The sequence below is a fragment of the Eleutherodactylus coqui genome, chromosome 7 (genome assembly GCF_035609145.1).
Source record: "Eleutherodactylus coqui strain aEleCoq1 chromosome 7, aEleCoq1.hap1, whole genome shotgun sequence".
Taxonomy (NCBI): domain Eukaryota; kingdom Metazoa; phylum Chordata; class Amphibia; order Anura; family Eleutherodactylidae; genus Eleutherodactylus; species Eleutherodactylus coqui.
Window position 1 is genome coordinate 2,792,012 of NC_089843.1, and position 14,605 is coordinate 2,806,616.

Here is a 14,605-nt window from a genome sequence, read left to right on the forward strand (position 1 = left end):
AACAACCTGCACAACAAATTGAAAATACTGTTTATGCTGCACAGAAAATGCTATTAAAAAAGTAAAAACAGGACCAAAAAAAATTATTTTCCTTGAGTTGAGTTCTCTCCCCGCTCTCCCCCGCCCCTCTCCATTCACTGTAAGCAGTGGTCAGCAGGGGGCCAGGGCGGCTAGAGGAGAGTTCTCTTCCCGCTCTTCCCCTGCCCCTGTAATTTCACTGTAAGCAGCGGCCAGCAGGAGGCCGAGGCGGCTGGAGGAGAGTTCTCCTTCCTGCTCTCCTCCGCCCCTCTACATTCAATGTAAGCAGCGGTCAGCAGGCGGCTGGGGCGGCTGGAGGGGAGTTCTCTCCCTGCTCTCCCCCCGCCCCTCTACATTCACTGTAAGCAGCGTCCAGCAGGAGGCCTGGGCGCCTGGAGGAGAGTTCTCTCTCTGCTCTCCCCCCGCTGTAAGCAGTGGCCAGCAGGAGGCCGGGGCGGCTGGAGTTGAGTTCTCCTTCCTGCTCTCCTCCGCCGCTCTATATTCACTGTAAGCAGCGGTCAGCAGGCGGCTGGGGCGGCTGGAGGATAGTTCTCTTCCCGCTCTTCCCCTGCCCCTCTAATTTCACTGTAAGCAGCGGCCAGCAGGAGGCCGGGGCGGCTGGAGGATAGTTCTCTTCCCGCTCTTCCCCTGCCCCTCTAATTTCACTGTAAGCAGTGGTCAGCAGGGGGCTGGGGCGGCTGGAGGGGAGTTCTCTTCCTACTCTCCTCTACCCCTCTACATTCACTGTAAGCAGCGGTCAGCAGGAGGCCGGGGCGGCTGGAGGAGAGTTCTCTTCCTACTTCCCTCTGCCCCTCTACATTCACTGTAAGCAGCGGCCAGCAGGAGGCCTGGGCGGCTGGAGGAGAGATCTCTTCCCGCTCTTCCCCTGCCCCTCTAATTTCACTGTAAGCAGCGGCCAGCAGGAGGCCGGGGCGGCTGGAGGAGAGTTCTCCTTCCTGCTCTCCTCCGCCCCTCTACATTCAATGTAAGCAGCGGTCAGCAGGCGGCTAGAGGAGAGTTCTCTCCCTGCTCTCCCCCCGCCCCTCTACATTCACTGTAAGCAGCGGCCAGCAGGAGGCCTGGGCGGCTGGAGGAGAGTTCTCCTTCCTGCTCTCCTCCGCCGCTCTACATTCACTGTAAGCAGCGGTCATCAGGCGGCCTGGGCGGCTGGAGGAGAGTTCTCTCCCTGCTCTCCCCCCGCTGTAAGCAGCGGTCAGCAGGGGGCCGGGGCGGCTGGGGGAGAGTTCTCTTCCCGCCCCTCTACAATCACTGTAAGCAGCGGCCGCTCTGTACTGACCGACTGCAGCTCACACCAACTGATATGTCATTCGGATTCTGGTTCAGTTTCTGCATACTGTTACATGCAGGATGATTATCGTTCAAAACCCTGCAGGAGAACGATAATCGTCTTGTGTAAAAAGGCCTTTCGCCATATTGCATGGGCTCAGTGCTGCGGAGGAGTGGACCTCACTTTGTTGGCCGTGTCACCATAAGCTTCATGAGCTCCTGCGGCTCCTCCTCACCCAGCACCCTTCACCCCATCTGACTTTGCCAGCTGCTCCACACGAGTCTTCTTCTGTTCTTCTCCCAGTGGTTGTCACTGTGGTCCTCTTGGACCCTCTTCTATCCAGCATTAGGTCTGCCGGGTGGCTCTGATCTCATGGATAGTGCCGTGCCTCTGAATTTTCCAAATTTTTAATTTCTTGAAACAACTTGTGAACTTTCCAAAAAAAGACAGATCCCGCGGCGCACGCGTGTCATTGAAAGGTTTCGTAATGTCTTCAGTCCGCAGTTGAAAGCACAAATTGCCCTCTACAGTCAGACATGGCAAAAATAAATATCATGTCACGATCAAAGAGAAAGAACGCCCCTTCAGCTGTGATGATTACCAAAGTCACCTCTTTGGTTCTTCTACCCAACCCTGACATGTCCTCCATACTGTGAGATGAGAGCGTAGGGTTAGTAGTGGAGGTGCCAGACTGCTACTATACACCTTGTGAAACCTTCAGAATTTTCCATATTTCTGCTTATATTTGACCTAAGACTAAGGCCCCCTGCACACAGGCGGAAATTCCGCGGTGGGATTTCCCGAAGAATTTCCGCCCATGGCCGCTGCCCTAGGATTGCATTAGAAAACACAATCCTATGCAGACGGCTGCAATTTGTCCGCGTGAAATCACGTGCAGAAAACAAACCGCGGCATGCTCTGCGAGACCCGCACAGAAATGTCACTCCCCGGCCGCCGGCTCCACTCTGCGCATGCGCAGGCTGGCCAGCAGCCGTAAGATCAAAGAGCCGGAGCCGCAGGAGAGGTGAGCGCTGCGCTGATCCCTGCAGGGGCTCGGGTCTGGTCCCGCTGTGAGAACTCTCGCAGGGGATCCAACCCAGCTGTCTTCAGGCGGCCTTAATCAGAATTTTACACAAGTCCTAAAAGCAGGTAAAGAGAACCAAATCAAACAAACACGTCCCAAATATTAGACTTGATCATTTATTTATTGAAGAGAATGAAGCAATATCACATGTCTGGGTGTGACAAAAGTATGTGAACCTGTAGGGTTAGCAGATAATTTGAAGGTGACATTAGAGTCAGGAGTTGTCAATCAGTGGGATGGCAATCAGGTGTGAGGGGGCGACCAGGTTCACGTAAAGCACAAGGGTCTGTTAGAGTCTGATATTCCCAACATGTTTGTGGAAGTGTATCATGGCACAACGAGAAGGAGGATTATGAGAAGCTCAGAAGAACTTATGGATGTTCATCAGGCTGGAAAGGGTTACAAAACCATCTCTAAAGAATCTGGACTCCACCAGTCATACAGACGGAGGACAAGACCATTATTACCCTCTGCAGGAGATCTCACCAAGCCACCATGGGTGGAACAATCAATTCTGAGTTATACCAGCAAGTTCTAAAGGAAAATGTCAGGAAATCAGTCCGTGGGCCAGATCTCAAGAGACTGTGGGTGATGCAGCAAGACAACCACCCAAAGCACGCAAGTCGTTGTACAAAAGAATGACTAAAGAAGAATAAATAAGGTTTTGGAATGGCCAAGTCAACGTCCTGACCTTAATCCTATAGAAATGTTGTGGTAGGGCTTGAAACGGGCGGTTCATGGGAGGAAACCCACCAACACAGCAGAGCTGAAGCTGTACCGAGGAATAGACGAAGCCATGGGTAGGACTAATCAACAATTACCAGAAACCTTTAGATGCAGTCATTGCTGATACTAGATACTGGAAGTAAATGTTCACATACTTAAGACACAGATAAAAAAATAAATAAATAAATCTTGGTATTTGTATAGCGCCAACTTATTCCGCAGCGCTTTCAGGTCATTATTATTATTACCCCCCACCAAGCTGGGTTCTCATTTTACCGACCTCGGAAGGATGGAAGGCTGAGTCCACCTTGAGCCGGCTACCTGAACCATTCGGGGTTTGAACTTGCAACCTTCAGGTTGTGAGTGAGAGCTTACACTGCGCCACACGAGGCTCTCACAGATATGTGATATTGGACCGTTTTCCTCAAGAAAACAATTACCAAATGTAATATTATTGATGTATTTGTTTGATTTGGTACTCCATCTACTTTTAAGACTTGTGCGAAAATTTGATGTAGTTTTAGGTCAAATATAAGCAGAAATATGGAAAACTCTGAAGGGTTCACAAACTTTTAAGCAGCAGTGTACATACAATTCCTGGTGGAGATTGTAGAGAAAAAACTGAGCCCAAGGTTATAAGAGCTACAACCATTTATCAGCACAGATATGAAAGATGGGAGACCACTATAGACACCACACTTGGCCCTGGACCCCATGCGGTGTGCTCATATGTACTAGTGGGCTCAGTTTAGGCAGATAAAGTCTCAGTTTTCTCTTCCTGATTAGTAAGATACTTTATTACTATCATGGTCGATTTGACCAAATGTTACGAGATATTATGAGATTTCACTTACCTCCAGAATTAACCAAAAACTTTTTTGTAATCTGCGATCTGATAAAAGGTTTAGAGCAGGAAGAAACCAGCACAGCTCCACCAGGCACAACACATTCAGAGCGGGAACAAGAACCTACACAACCAGAGCTGGGTCCAGAACCAACACAGTCAGAGGTGGTTCCAGAGACAACCCAATCAAAACCGGTTCTAGAGCAGACACAGTCAGAGCTAGAACCAGAAGCTACACAATCAGAGGTGGTTGCAAAACCAACACAGTCGGAGGCTGATTTAGAATCAACACCATCAGAGGAGGCTCCAGAGGCAACACCGTCAGACCTGAGGTTGGACTTAACCCAACGTAGCACAGAAGCTTTGGAGATAAGCACTCTACAGAGAATGGAAAATTCAAGCCCAGAAGTCAAAGATCAGACACCAATACAACCTACCAGTCAAGTCATTGCTCCTCCAAGTCAAGAATATCTTTCGACTTCAGTGATACCCTCTCTCCCTAAGGATGCTACGCTCCATGTTGACAAGACCAGCATAGACAAAGCATTCTCAAATGATGAACCCAATGCACCAACAGAAAAAGAAGTGATGCTCCCAGTAACAGTAAGCATGATCCCTACAAAGCCAGCGAGAACTCAAGATGTATCTGTATTAGTAGACAAGGACAAAAAACCCCAGGAGGACGCCATTCGTACAGTGATCAGCCAAGACCAGGCCAGAAGAAAAGACTCCATTCCGAAGCCACCAAAGACTTCACCAAAAGATAAGAAGGAGAAGCAGAAAATCATGAACTTAACATCATCCAAGTGGAAAAAACAAAAGTCCAGTTCCATGAGGTGGAATTATAAATCCGCTGCCACAGGTAAGATGACTACCAAGAACCATGAGAGAAGCTGTCCTGATACAGCAGCAATGACACGAGTCACATGTGCTTCACCTGCCATTCTCTGATGTCCTTTTTTGTGACAGCAGCTGGTTTACCTTAAAGAAGCAATGCCAATGGGGGCACTTAGTTAGACTGATGCCCATCCAAGCGGTTTCTAATGAGAAAAGATTGTGGGGGTGGGAGGGGGAAGGGAAAACAACTTAGTAAATTGGTCCCAATACAATTTAGGAATGTGACATAAGTCAGACAGTGTAGGGAAAGTGGAGTCCAGAAGAGGACTGAGAGGGTCTGGAGGCAACAGAGGAGTCTAAAGGAGTCTGGAGGAATATAGAGGATTCTGAAGAAGACATAGTCATTGTGAGAAGGACAAAGGATTTTGAAATGGGACAAAGGAGACTAAAGGGCGACAGAATGGTCTGGAGGAGAGAGAGAGAAGTTTGGAGGACAGAAGATTTTGAAGAGACACAGATGAGTCTTGAGGGGACAGTAGTGTCTAGAGAGGGACAGAGGAATCTGGTGAAGGACAGAAGGGTCTAGAGGAGGCAGAGGATCCTGGAGAAGTACAGGGGATTCTGGAGGGGGGAAGAGGCTGTAGAGAAGGGCAGAGGGGTATAGAAGAGGGTAGAGGAGTCTGAAGTACAGAGGGGTATAGAGGAGGAAGATGAGTCTGGAGACGGAAAAAGGGGTGTGGAATTGGAAAAGGTTTCCCGAGGGCAGAGGGGTGTGGAGAAGGGCAGAAGGCTGTGAAGGAGGGCAGAAGGCTGTGAAGGAGAGCAGAGGGGTGTAGAGAAGGGCAGAAGGCGGGGAAGGAGGGCAGAAGGCTGTGAAGGAGAGCAGAGGGGTGTAGAGAAGGGCAGAAGGCTGTGAAGGAGGGCAGAGGGGTGTGGAGAAGGGCAGAAGGCTGTGAAGGAGGGCAGAGGATTGTGGAGAAGGGCAGAAGGCTGTGAAGGAGGGCAGAGGGGTGTGGAGAAGGGCAGAAGGCTGTGAAGGAGGGCAGAGGGGTGTGGAGAAGGGCAGAAGGCTGTGAAGGAGGGCAGAGGGGTGTGGAGAAGGGCAGAAGGCTGTGAAGGAGGGCAGAGGGGTGTGGAGAAGGGCAGAAGGCTGTGAAGGAGGGCAGAGGGGTGTGGAGAAGGGCAGAAGGCTGTGAAGGAGGGCAGAGGGGTGTGGAGAAGGGCAGAAGGCTGTGAAGGAGGGCAGAGGGGTGTGGAGAAGGGCAGAAGGCAGTGAAGGAGGGCAGAGGGGTGTGGAGAAGGGCAGAAGGCTGTGAAGGAGGGCAGAGGGGTGTGGAGAAGGGCAGAAGGCTGTGAAGGAGGGCAGAGGGGTGTGGAGAAGGGCAGAAGGCTGTGAAGGAGGGCAGAGGAGTGAAAAAGTCTTTGTTTCTTTTGCATTAATAATGAAAAATAAACACATTACTAAGTTTTACCAGGCAATGAAACAGCAAAAAACAGGATTAAAACATGCCAAACCTGTGGAAATTCTAACTATGGATCTGCATTATTAAACATGTAATGGAGAACCAATACCCTGCTATGGACCCATAATTGTACCTATGCTTGGGGGGGGGGGGGGGGGGGTATACAGTGTCCCACAAAGGACCCATACAGCAGCATATGCAATCCCTCCAGGTTTGTAATAGAGCCCCTATACCTGGCTCTGGGCCCATACTGTACCTCTACATGATTCTATAGGGAGTAGCCAGGTAACTAGAGTCATGTGGAACATATGTGTAGTAACAGAGAATAGTCAGAATATCCAGAGTCAGTGGTCAGATGGATAATGAATGCTGTATATCTGCCACTGTTATTGGGGAGTCTTAGTCATCTCCTGTTTCAACATACAGAATAGTGAAGTCTTGATAATTCTTCCTCTATATTCAGCTGCTGTCACAAGGTTTGCTCTAATTTTCATCATTATTCTGTGATAATTTCCCCACTATCTTGTCCATCAATCATCCATGATCATCTATTAATTCTGACCACATGTCAAACCAATCATCATTGCTGATCATTCATCCACCCATGTATTCATTCATCAGAGCTGACCGTCAATTATTACTGATCATCCAACCATCTATGATCATCCTGCCATCATCACTTATCCATCTATTTTGACTGATTATCCAACCCATCCATCCATCATTGATCAGCTATTATGAACAACCATTCCTCATTTCTGTTCATTCATCACTGATCATTCAACCATCCGCCATCTCTGATTAGCCATCCATTTTGACTGATCACCAACTATCCATCAAACAATCACTGATTATCAGTCATCCATCTTTCATCGTTGATCATCCATTTTGACTGACCATCCAACCCTTTCCCGTTTCTGATCATTTGTTCATCTTCACTGATCATCCAAATTTCCATCAACCCTCATTAGCAATCCATGTTGACTGATCTTCCACCCATTCATCATCTCTGACCATACACAAGGCAAGCTACCCATCATACCTGATGATCCATCATCTCTTAAAATCCACATGGTAATTTATATATCCATCGTCCCTGATCTTTCACCCAGCCAACCATCATCGCTGATCATCCATTTGTCTATGCAATCATCATATCTAAAGGACCTTTTAAACTGCAAGATAAATTGGAATGAGCATTGTTTTCATCTTGTTCTTAGAAGTAAGTGTAGACTCTTCCTTTTTTTCTTTGATGGACCTCCAGAGTGGACATACTTTGGCCGCCCTGTCCAGGGCCCACACTTTGTACGAGCTCCAAGGCCTTGTCCATACCCATGCCTCAGGTCACAGTCAAAGCCTCCACTGTGGTTTCCTCTTTATCGCACAAATCACATTACACCTTTGGGAGGATATGATGAGCAACACCAGGAGGTCAACAAACCTCTCGAAAAGCCCAGCTTCAAGCAGCTCCACAGAATGAGCGGGTACAAGAGAGGATTCTACAGCCTGTACCTCCCATCAGCTCGACAACACTGAGAATCAGCTACAAAGTGTTCACAAAGCAGGTAGGAGACATTGCTGTCCTCTCAGCTGAGTAGATTGCATGTAGCTTCAGGTCTTGCCTAGAGGTTTATTTCCTGAATTGCCACTATCCAAGGGTTTGATTCCACTATGTTGTCTCTGTTCGCACTAGATAATGTAATGATTAACTCTGTATGTCCCAATAACATTTATAACTTAGAGATGAGTGAACCTACTCGTTTCGAGTAATTACTCGATCGAGCACCGCGATTTTCGAGTACTTCTGTACTCGGGTGAAAAGATTCGGGGGGCGGGGGGAGGCGTGGCGGAGCGGGGGGGTAGCAGCAGGGAACAGGGGGAGCCCTCTCTCTCTCCCTCTCCCCCCACTCCCCGCTGCAACCCCCCACTCACCCACGGCGCCCCCTGAATCTTTTCGCCCGAGTATGGAAGTACTCGAAAATCGCGGTGCTCGGGTGAAAAAGGGGCGTGGCCGAGTAGGTTCGCTCATCTCTATTTATAACTGGTATCTTCCCAGGGATGGATTAACCAATGCTAACGATACTAATGGTCCTATGTATGTTGCATGTATGGCTGACTATGAAAATCCTGGGCTTTCCATAATCCGACCACCAACAGCCATGAAAAGGCAACCACTGGAGGCTCAGATGCTGTCGCAGAAAGACCCTTCTCTTATCTAACCTTGCTTTCCTCATTTGGTCCAGGTGGTTTTTACTAAGTGCTGCTTAAGCTTCTTCAGATATTAAACAAGTGGTCAGGTACCCATCGTCTACAGCATGTTCTACTGGGATCTCACTTTCCATTGTGGGTTCTCACACAGTGTAGGTCTCTGCTTACTCTTTAGGTGGAGAAGGAACATAATAACCTTGATGTTTATACCAGTATACCTAATCCAGGTAAATTCTGATGTAAACACTACACTATGTTGACAGAAGTATTGGGACGCACATTGGGGGTGATGAAATTCGATTTTATTCACATTTTTCTGCGTGGTGTTAGGCTGCCTGTGGCCTCAATGACTGCAGTAACCCTCCTAGGCTGCTTTCCACCGAATTCCAATAAATGTGTGGAGCAAATGCCTACATTACTTGAGGAGAGCTTCAGATAGTGATGCTAGGGATGATTGACATATTGGTCGCGCACGGATACGGCATTCAAGTTCATCTCAAAGATGCTCAATTGGATTGAGATCTGAACTTTGAGCGGCCAATGAAGTCTGCAGATGTTCTGCTCCTTCGCACTGCTTGCTGTATGACATGGTGCTCGTCATGTTGGTGGAGACATGGAGCTGTACCAGAGTATTACCACAGGGTAGGGGATGCCACATTGTCAGGAGTGTCTCTGTGCCCATTGGTGGTGAGGGTGGACTTTACTGTAACCAATGGCCGTAGTCCTTCCCAGCAGAACCCCCCCCCCCCCCACACACACACAATAAAAGACCCTCCTTCACTGTTGGGACGATGCTGTCATGTCATCATGTAGAAACCGCTCTCCAGGCAACCGCTACGCCCAAGTGCCACCATGCAATCAGAAGATGGTGTCCTGGGATTCATCCACAACACTTGCTTCCACTCACTTACAGTCCGTCTGTTACAGTATACTACCCTTGATACACCAACCCGGGTGCCCTAGATCTCACACACAACCCCTGTCCCTGCCTGCTTGCCTCCACTCCTGGCTAACCCCAGGTGGGCAACAGGGCAGCAGTCCCTACTCTCACTAGGGACCGAAAAGGGACGTTGGCGTACCAAGATGGAAAGGGTAGAATACCGACAGAATAGGCAGATGTAAATAATCAACATGAACAATACTAAGCAGACATGAGGCAGATGGAAGAACCTGGCGGATAATAGCAAAGTATAGCAGACAAGATGACAGAAGCGGGAGACCAACAGAGGACGACTAGCTAGCACACTGAGGGAAACCAATAACTGGCAGTGATTGCAAGTCTCTGCCCGACTTTTAAACAAAAGCCTCCCCCCAGGGGCGGAGAGAGGGAGACAGCCAACTCCCAACAGAAGACAACAAAAGGGGGCTTGTGCACGGCAGCTGCACTCACAGGTGCACGAGCACCACCCGCACCATGCCGGCCGGGCACTGGCGCCGGCAGCCAGACAACAAGCCGGGGGGCCCCGACCGCGGGACCCCGCATACCACTGCCCGGGGAGGATCAGCAACCGCCGCATGGTAACACCGTCGCTCCAAGTCCCATCGCAGGCGCTGCTGTGCAGTCACTACTGTGATGTTGTGTGCAGCCGCTCGATGGTAGTAACCCTTCACATGCCGTTCCCTACGGAGGGCTCTGGTGCTAATGGATGTTCCAATGGCCTGTGAGTGTTTTGGCAGACTATGTGCATGATGCCTTCACAGTTCCTACAAGGCTGTGATGTCCCATACCGATAGGTTTTTCAGGTGACATTCCACCACCATATGACTATGTGACACTCTCATTTATACCTAATGTTCACACATCCAATTTGCATATGCCCTTCACCTCACAGCACAGGATGAGTGGGACGTGGGGGGAACTCAATACTTTTGTCAACATAGTGTACATCCCTCCACCTAGGAAGGAACAGGGAGTGTAATAGTGAAATTGGGAAATAAAAAAAATAATGCATTTGGCGATGGTGGGATCTACGGAGCCTTTGGAGCAGATAACAGAGCAGAACCCTTTGTGCCATTATGGTAGTTTTACGATTAGGGTGGATGTAAGTAGTATACTAAGGGGCAGATAGAAGATCCGTATACCATACTAAGACAACGCTGATGCATCCTACCCCTTATTTTCTTCTCAGGTTTTGAATACCTTTGGTTACTTTTTCGACAAGTTATTCAACGTTCGCCTAGAAGCCTTCATCCTCCAGTCATGCTTGGAATAGGAAGGTCCTCAAGAACGTTTAGTCCCAGATATTTATGTGCAGATGCTGGAAGTTTCGTCTGTGAATCGCTAGCGGCTCTGGTGAGCCTGAGATGCCCGATGTCCTCTCCACAGTATGTATGGAGAGCATATACAAGGCTCCAGCTGAGGTGGAGAGCGTATACAAGGCTCTGGCTGAGGTGGAGAGCGTATATAAGGCTCCGGCTGAGGTGGAGAGTGTATACAAGGCTCCGGCTGAGGTGGAGAGTGTATATAAGGCTCCGGCTGAGGTGGAGAGTGTATACAAGGCTCCGGCTGAGGTGCTCCTTGCGCTTCTTTCTTTTTCTGTCTCTTAATTATTTAGTTGACATCAGAACTCTTGGAAATATTTTTGTTCTGTAACTTATTCCTAGAAATGGCTCCAAACTCCCATCTCTATCAGTGGTCATTTCAGCATCTGCAGATGGAGATATCTAACCCTCCCCAATCAACATGTCCTTCATCACCTGAAAAACAGAAATGTTGGCAAAGGGACAAGTACCCATGTATATCCCTGAGAGATGGGTGCTTGTAGGAAGCCACTGGGCCATGGAGACAGCCCAGCGTGGGTATAGGTTGGCGGGGATCTATAGACTATAGGGCACCTTTACCCGACTTTGATGACGTAATCAGGTGATAAGTCATGCAAATGGAAAGATGGAACAATGCCTCTACAGCACCTCCTGTTGGAAGGAAGCCTTCCTGCAGGTCAATGTCAGACCTCCTAACAAGCCTTGTAACAAAGACGGCGAATATGAGCCAAAGCCAGAGTCTTCTCCAGAAGAAAAAGTTAAACCATAGAGCCAGCCATATCAGGGTATTTGCCCCTCATCAGCGTGCGGTAAGTTTGCTGGCTTGGCTAGTGAGCGGCCCATAGATGAGGAGCAAATACCACTCTTTTACTTCTAGAGAAGACTCTGGCTTTGGCTCATATTCCCAGTCATAGATATAAGTCTTCTTAAAAGGTCTGACATTGACTTGCATGAATGCTGCCTTCCAATAGTTGGCGCTGTAGAGGCATTGTTCCATCTTCCCATTTGCAAAGATTTCCCAGAGAAGGACAGATGTCTTCGAAGTCTCCTTACACTTTCTAGGCGCTCTCCCTAAGGAGAAGTGTTACCTCTCCTGACTATCGGAGGATAAGTCATATTCACATTATTAGAAATGTCTTGTGATGGGAGGCAGATGGTTCTCGGACCACTTGTTACCCCATCACTCTGGAAGTCGTTATTTATTTTATTAGTGGATATTACCCCCTCTCTGTATAAACCCATAAGAAATGCCTCATTGTACATAGAGCCGTGTTATCAATATTCAGCATCTCAGAGACCACCTGCACATGGACAGAAGATCTCAGCTGGTAGACGATTCGGACAACCAGGACACGGCAGACGCTGTACCCCTGACGTGGGTGTCAAACCACCCTGAGGACCATGTATTACCGCCTTGGACCTTTACTCATGTGTCTCAATAAATTATAGAATTGTGGAGTGAACTCTTCGGAGTGGATTAGGTTTGTTTGCAGGTTCCTCACTGGCACCATAGGGTGGTGTTCTGGCTCTTTTATCTGTACATTAGTCATACTGCTCTAGGGGCGAAACTATAGGGGATGCAGTTGCATCAGGGCCCAGGAGCCTTAAGGGGCCCATAAGGCCACTTTTCTCCATCTACGGAGCCCAGTACAATGAATAAAGCATTATATTGGTACAGATTTTGAATGGGGCCCAGAAATTTCAGGTTCTGGCTCTGCTCTAGACCATGCAGATGTATACAGATGAGATGTTAGTGATGACCTGGATCCGGACATCGTACTTCTATCCCTTCTAGCAGTAGGTGACGAGGCCATCCACAGGACAATGACATTGCGTGCCGCTCGGTCACACTCACACGGGTTAACACAAGACAAACTGAATGAATCCCCCTAACGAAGAGAAGCCTCCAGAGATGCCACCACTTAAGTTCCTCTGTTGCCTCCTCTGGAGATGGCAACTAATTACAGATACGGCTAATGAGCTGAGGTGAGCAGAGACTGACGGCTCTGATAAATAATGAGTCCATCCATAGGCCTTGGATCCTCACACAAGAACATCACCATGTGCGCCGACTTCTCCAGTAAGTGATAACCTCCTCCATAGCAGAGAGGGTAATTACTGATAAGCCTAGATGTACATTATATAGTTATAATGACCAGTAATGGGGAGATCCACACCAATAACCAGGATGACATGAAGGCTTCACTGACATCAGAAGGAAAGCACCGCACTCCTACCACAAATCAGGAGGAGTACGGTAAGAGAAAGGTTAGTTAGTGAAGCTTAGGGTTGTGGTTAGAGGAAGGTTAGTTAGTAGAGATGAGCGAGCACCAAAATGCTCGGGTGCTCGTTGCTCGAGTCGAGCTTTCTGCGATGCTCGAGGGTTCGTTTCGAGTAACGAACCCCATTGAAGTCAATGGGGGACTCGAGCATTTTTGTATATCGCCGATGCTCACTAAGGTTTCCATTTGTGAAAATCTGGGAAATTCAAGAAAGTGCTGGAAACGACACAGAAACAGATAGGGCAGGCGAGGGGCTACATGTTGGGCTGCATCTCAAGTTCACAGGTCCCACTATTAAGCCACAACCCTCATTAGCAAGGCATACCTTTGCTAAGCACCACACTACCTCCAACTAAGCACAAGCACTGCCTGCATGACACTCCGCTGCCACTTCTCCTGGGTTACATGCTGCCCAACATCACCGCACGACCCTGCGTCCGCAGCGCACACCAAAGTGTCCCTGCGCAGCCTTCAGCTGCCCTCATGCCACAAGCTGGCCTCATAGCCACACCACCCTCATGTCTATTTATAAGTGCGTCTGCCATGAGGAGGAACCGGAGGCACACACTGCAGAGTGTTGGCAGGGCCAGGTAGTGACCCTCTTTAAAAGGGGCGGGGCGATAGCCCACAATGCTGTTGAGAATTGATAATAGATTGACGTTCGATCTTCATTCCAATCCTGTGCCACCTCCGTCAGAAACTGCAAACGTGGGAAACTGCAAACGTGGGAAGTATGTGAGCGGGCCCTGGGTCAGCCTCTGTCCCAGCAAACACCTTGCGTGGCCCAAGGTGCTGCGAGTGACATAGCAATGGGGACTCCATGTGTCCACACACTACTCATTCTGTTTGGGTGTCGGATACCTCATCGACAACGCAAGGGGTAAACCATCTGCACTCTGCACCCTACCCAAGTCTGTCAGTGTTTTGGGGACAGACAGGTAAAACACCGCTATGGGAAGTCTGTGTGCATCCACAGCATGGGTGGCTCCCAGGAACCCACAGACAGCACATAAAGAAATCCCATTGCAGTGCTCCGGATAGCTAGGGTAACGTGAGAGGAAATACATGTTGGCTGCGGCTCACACGCCATGCCCTAGTCAGTCTGGGTTTTTTGGGGGGCAGATAGGTAGAACACCGCGATGGGAAGACTTAGTGCACCCATAGTATACACAGAACCCTGTAATATTCCTGTAGCAAAGGTATAAGCTGATCCCAGTAACATTTCAGTAGTAACAGTATAAACAGACCCCAGTAACATTTCAGTAGTAACAGTATAGATAGACCCCAGCAACATTTCTGTAGTAACAGTATAGACAGAGCCAAGTAACATTTCTGTAGTAACAGTATAGGCAGACCCCAGTAACATTTATGTAGCAGCAGTATAGGCAGACCCCTGTAACATTTCAGTAGCAGCAGTACAGGCAGAGCCCAGTATTAGTAACATTTCAGTAGTAACAGTATAGACAGAGCTGAGTAACATTTCTGTAGTAACAGTATAGACAGAGCTGAGTAACATTTCTGTAGTAACAGTATAGGCAGACCCCAGTAACATTTATGTAGCAGCAGTATAGGCAGACCCCGGTAACATTTCAG

At 48.7% G+C, this 14,605-nt stretch overlaps 1 protein-coding gene across 1 annotated transcript in view; it reads left to right on the plus strand.

Moving 5' to 3' along the window:
• PI16 (peptidase inhibitor 16) overlaps window positions 1-11,362 on the plus strand; it is an 82,700-nt gene extending 71,338 nt beyond the window's left edge. Inside the window, exons 6-8 of the mRNA XM_066572781.1 lie at window positions 4,019-4,822; window positions 7,525-7,825; window positions 10,598-11,362. Coding sequence (XP_066428878.1) covers window positions 4,019-4,822; window positions 7,525-7,796 — 1,076 coding nt within the window. The 3' untranslated portion in view covers window positions 7,797-7,825; window positions 10,598-11,362. The remainder of the gene's footprint in view (window positions 1-4,018; window positions 4,823-7,524; window positions 7,826-10,597) is intronic.
• Window positions 11,363-14,605: the final 3,243 nt, after the last annotated feature.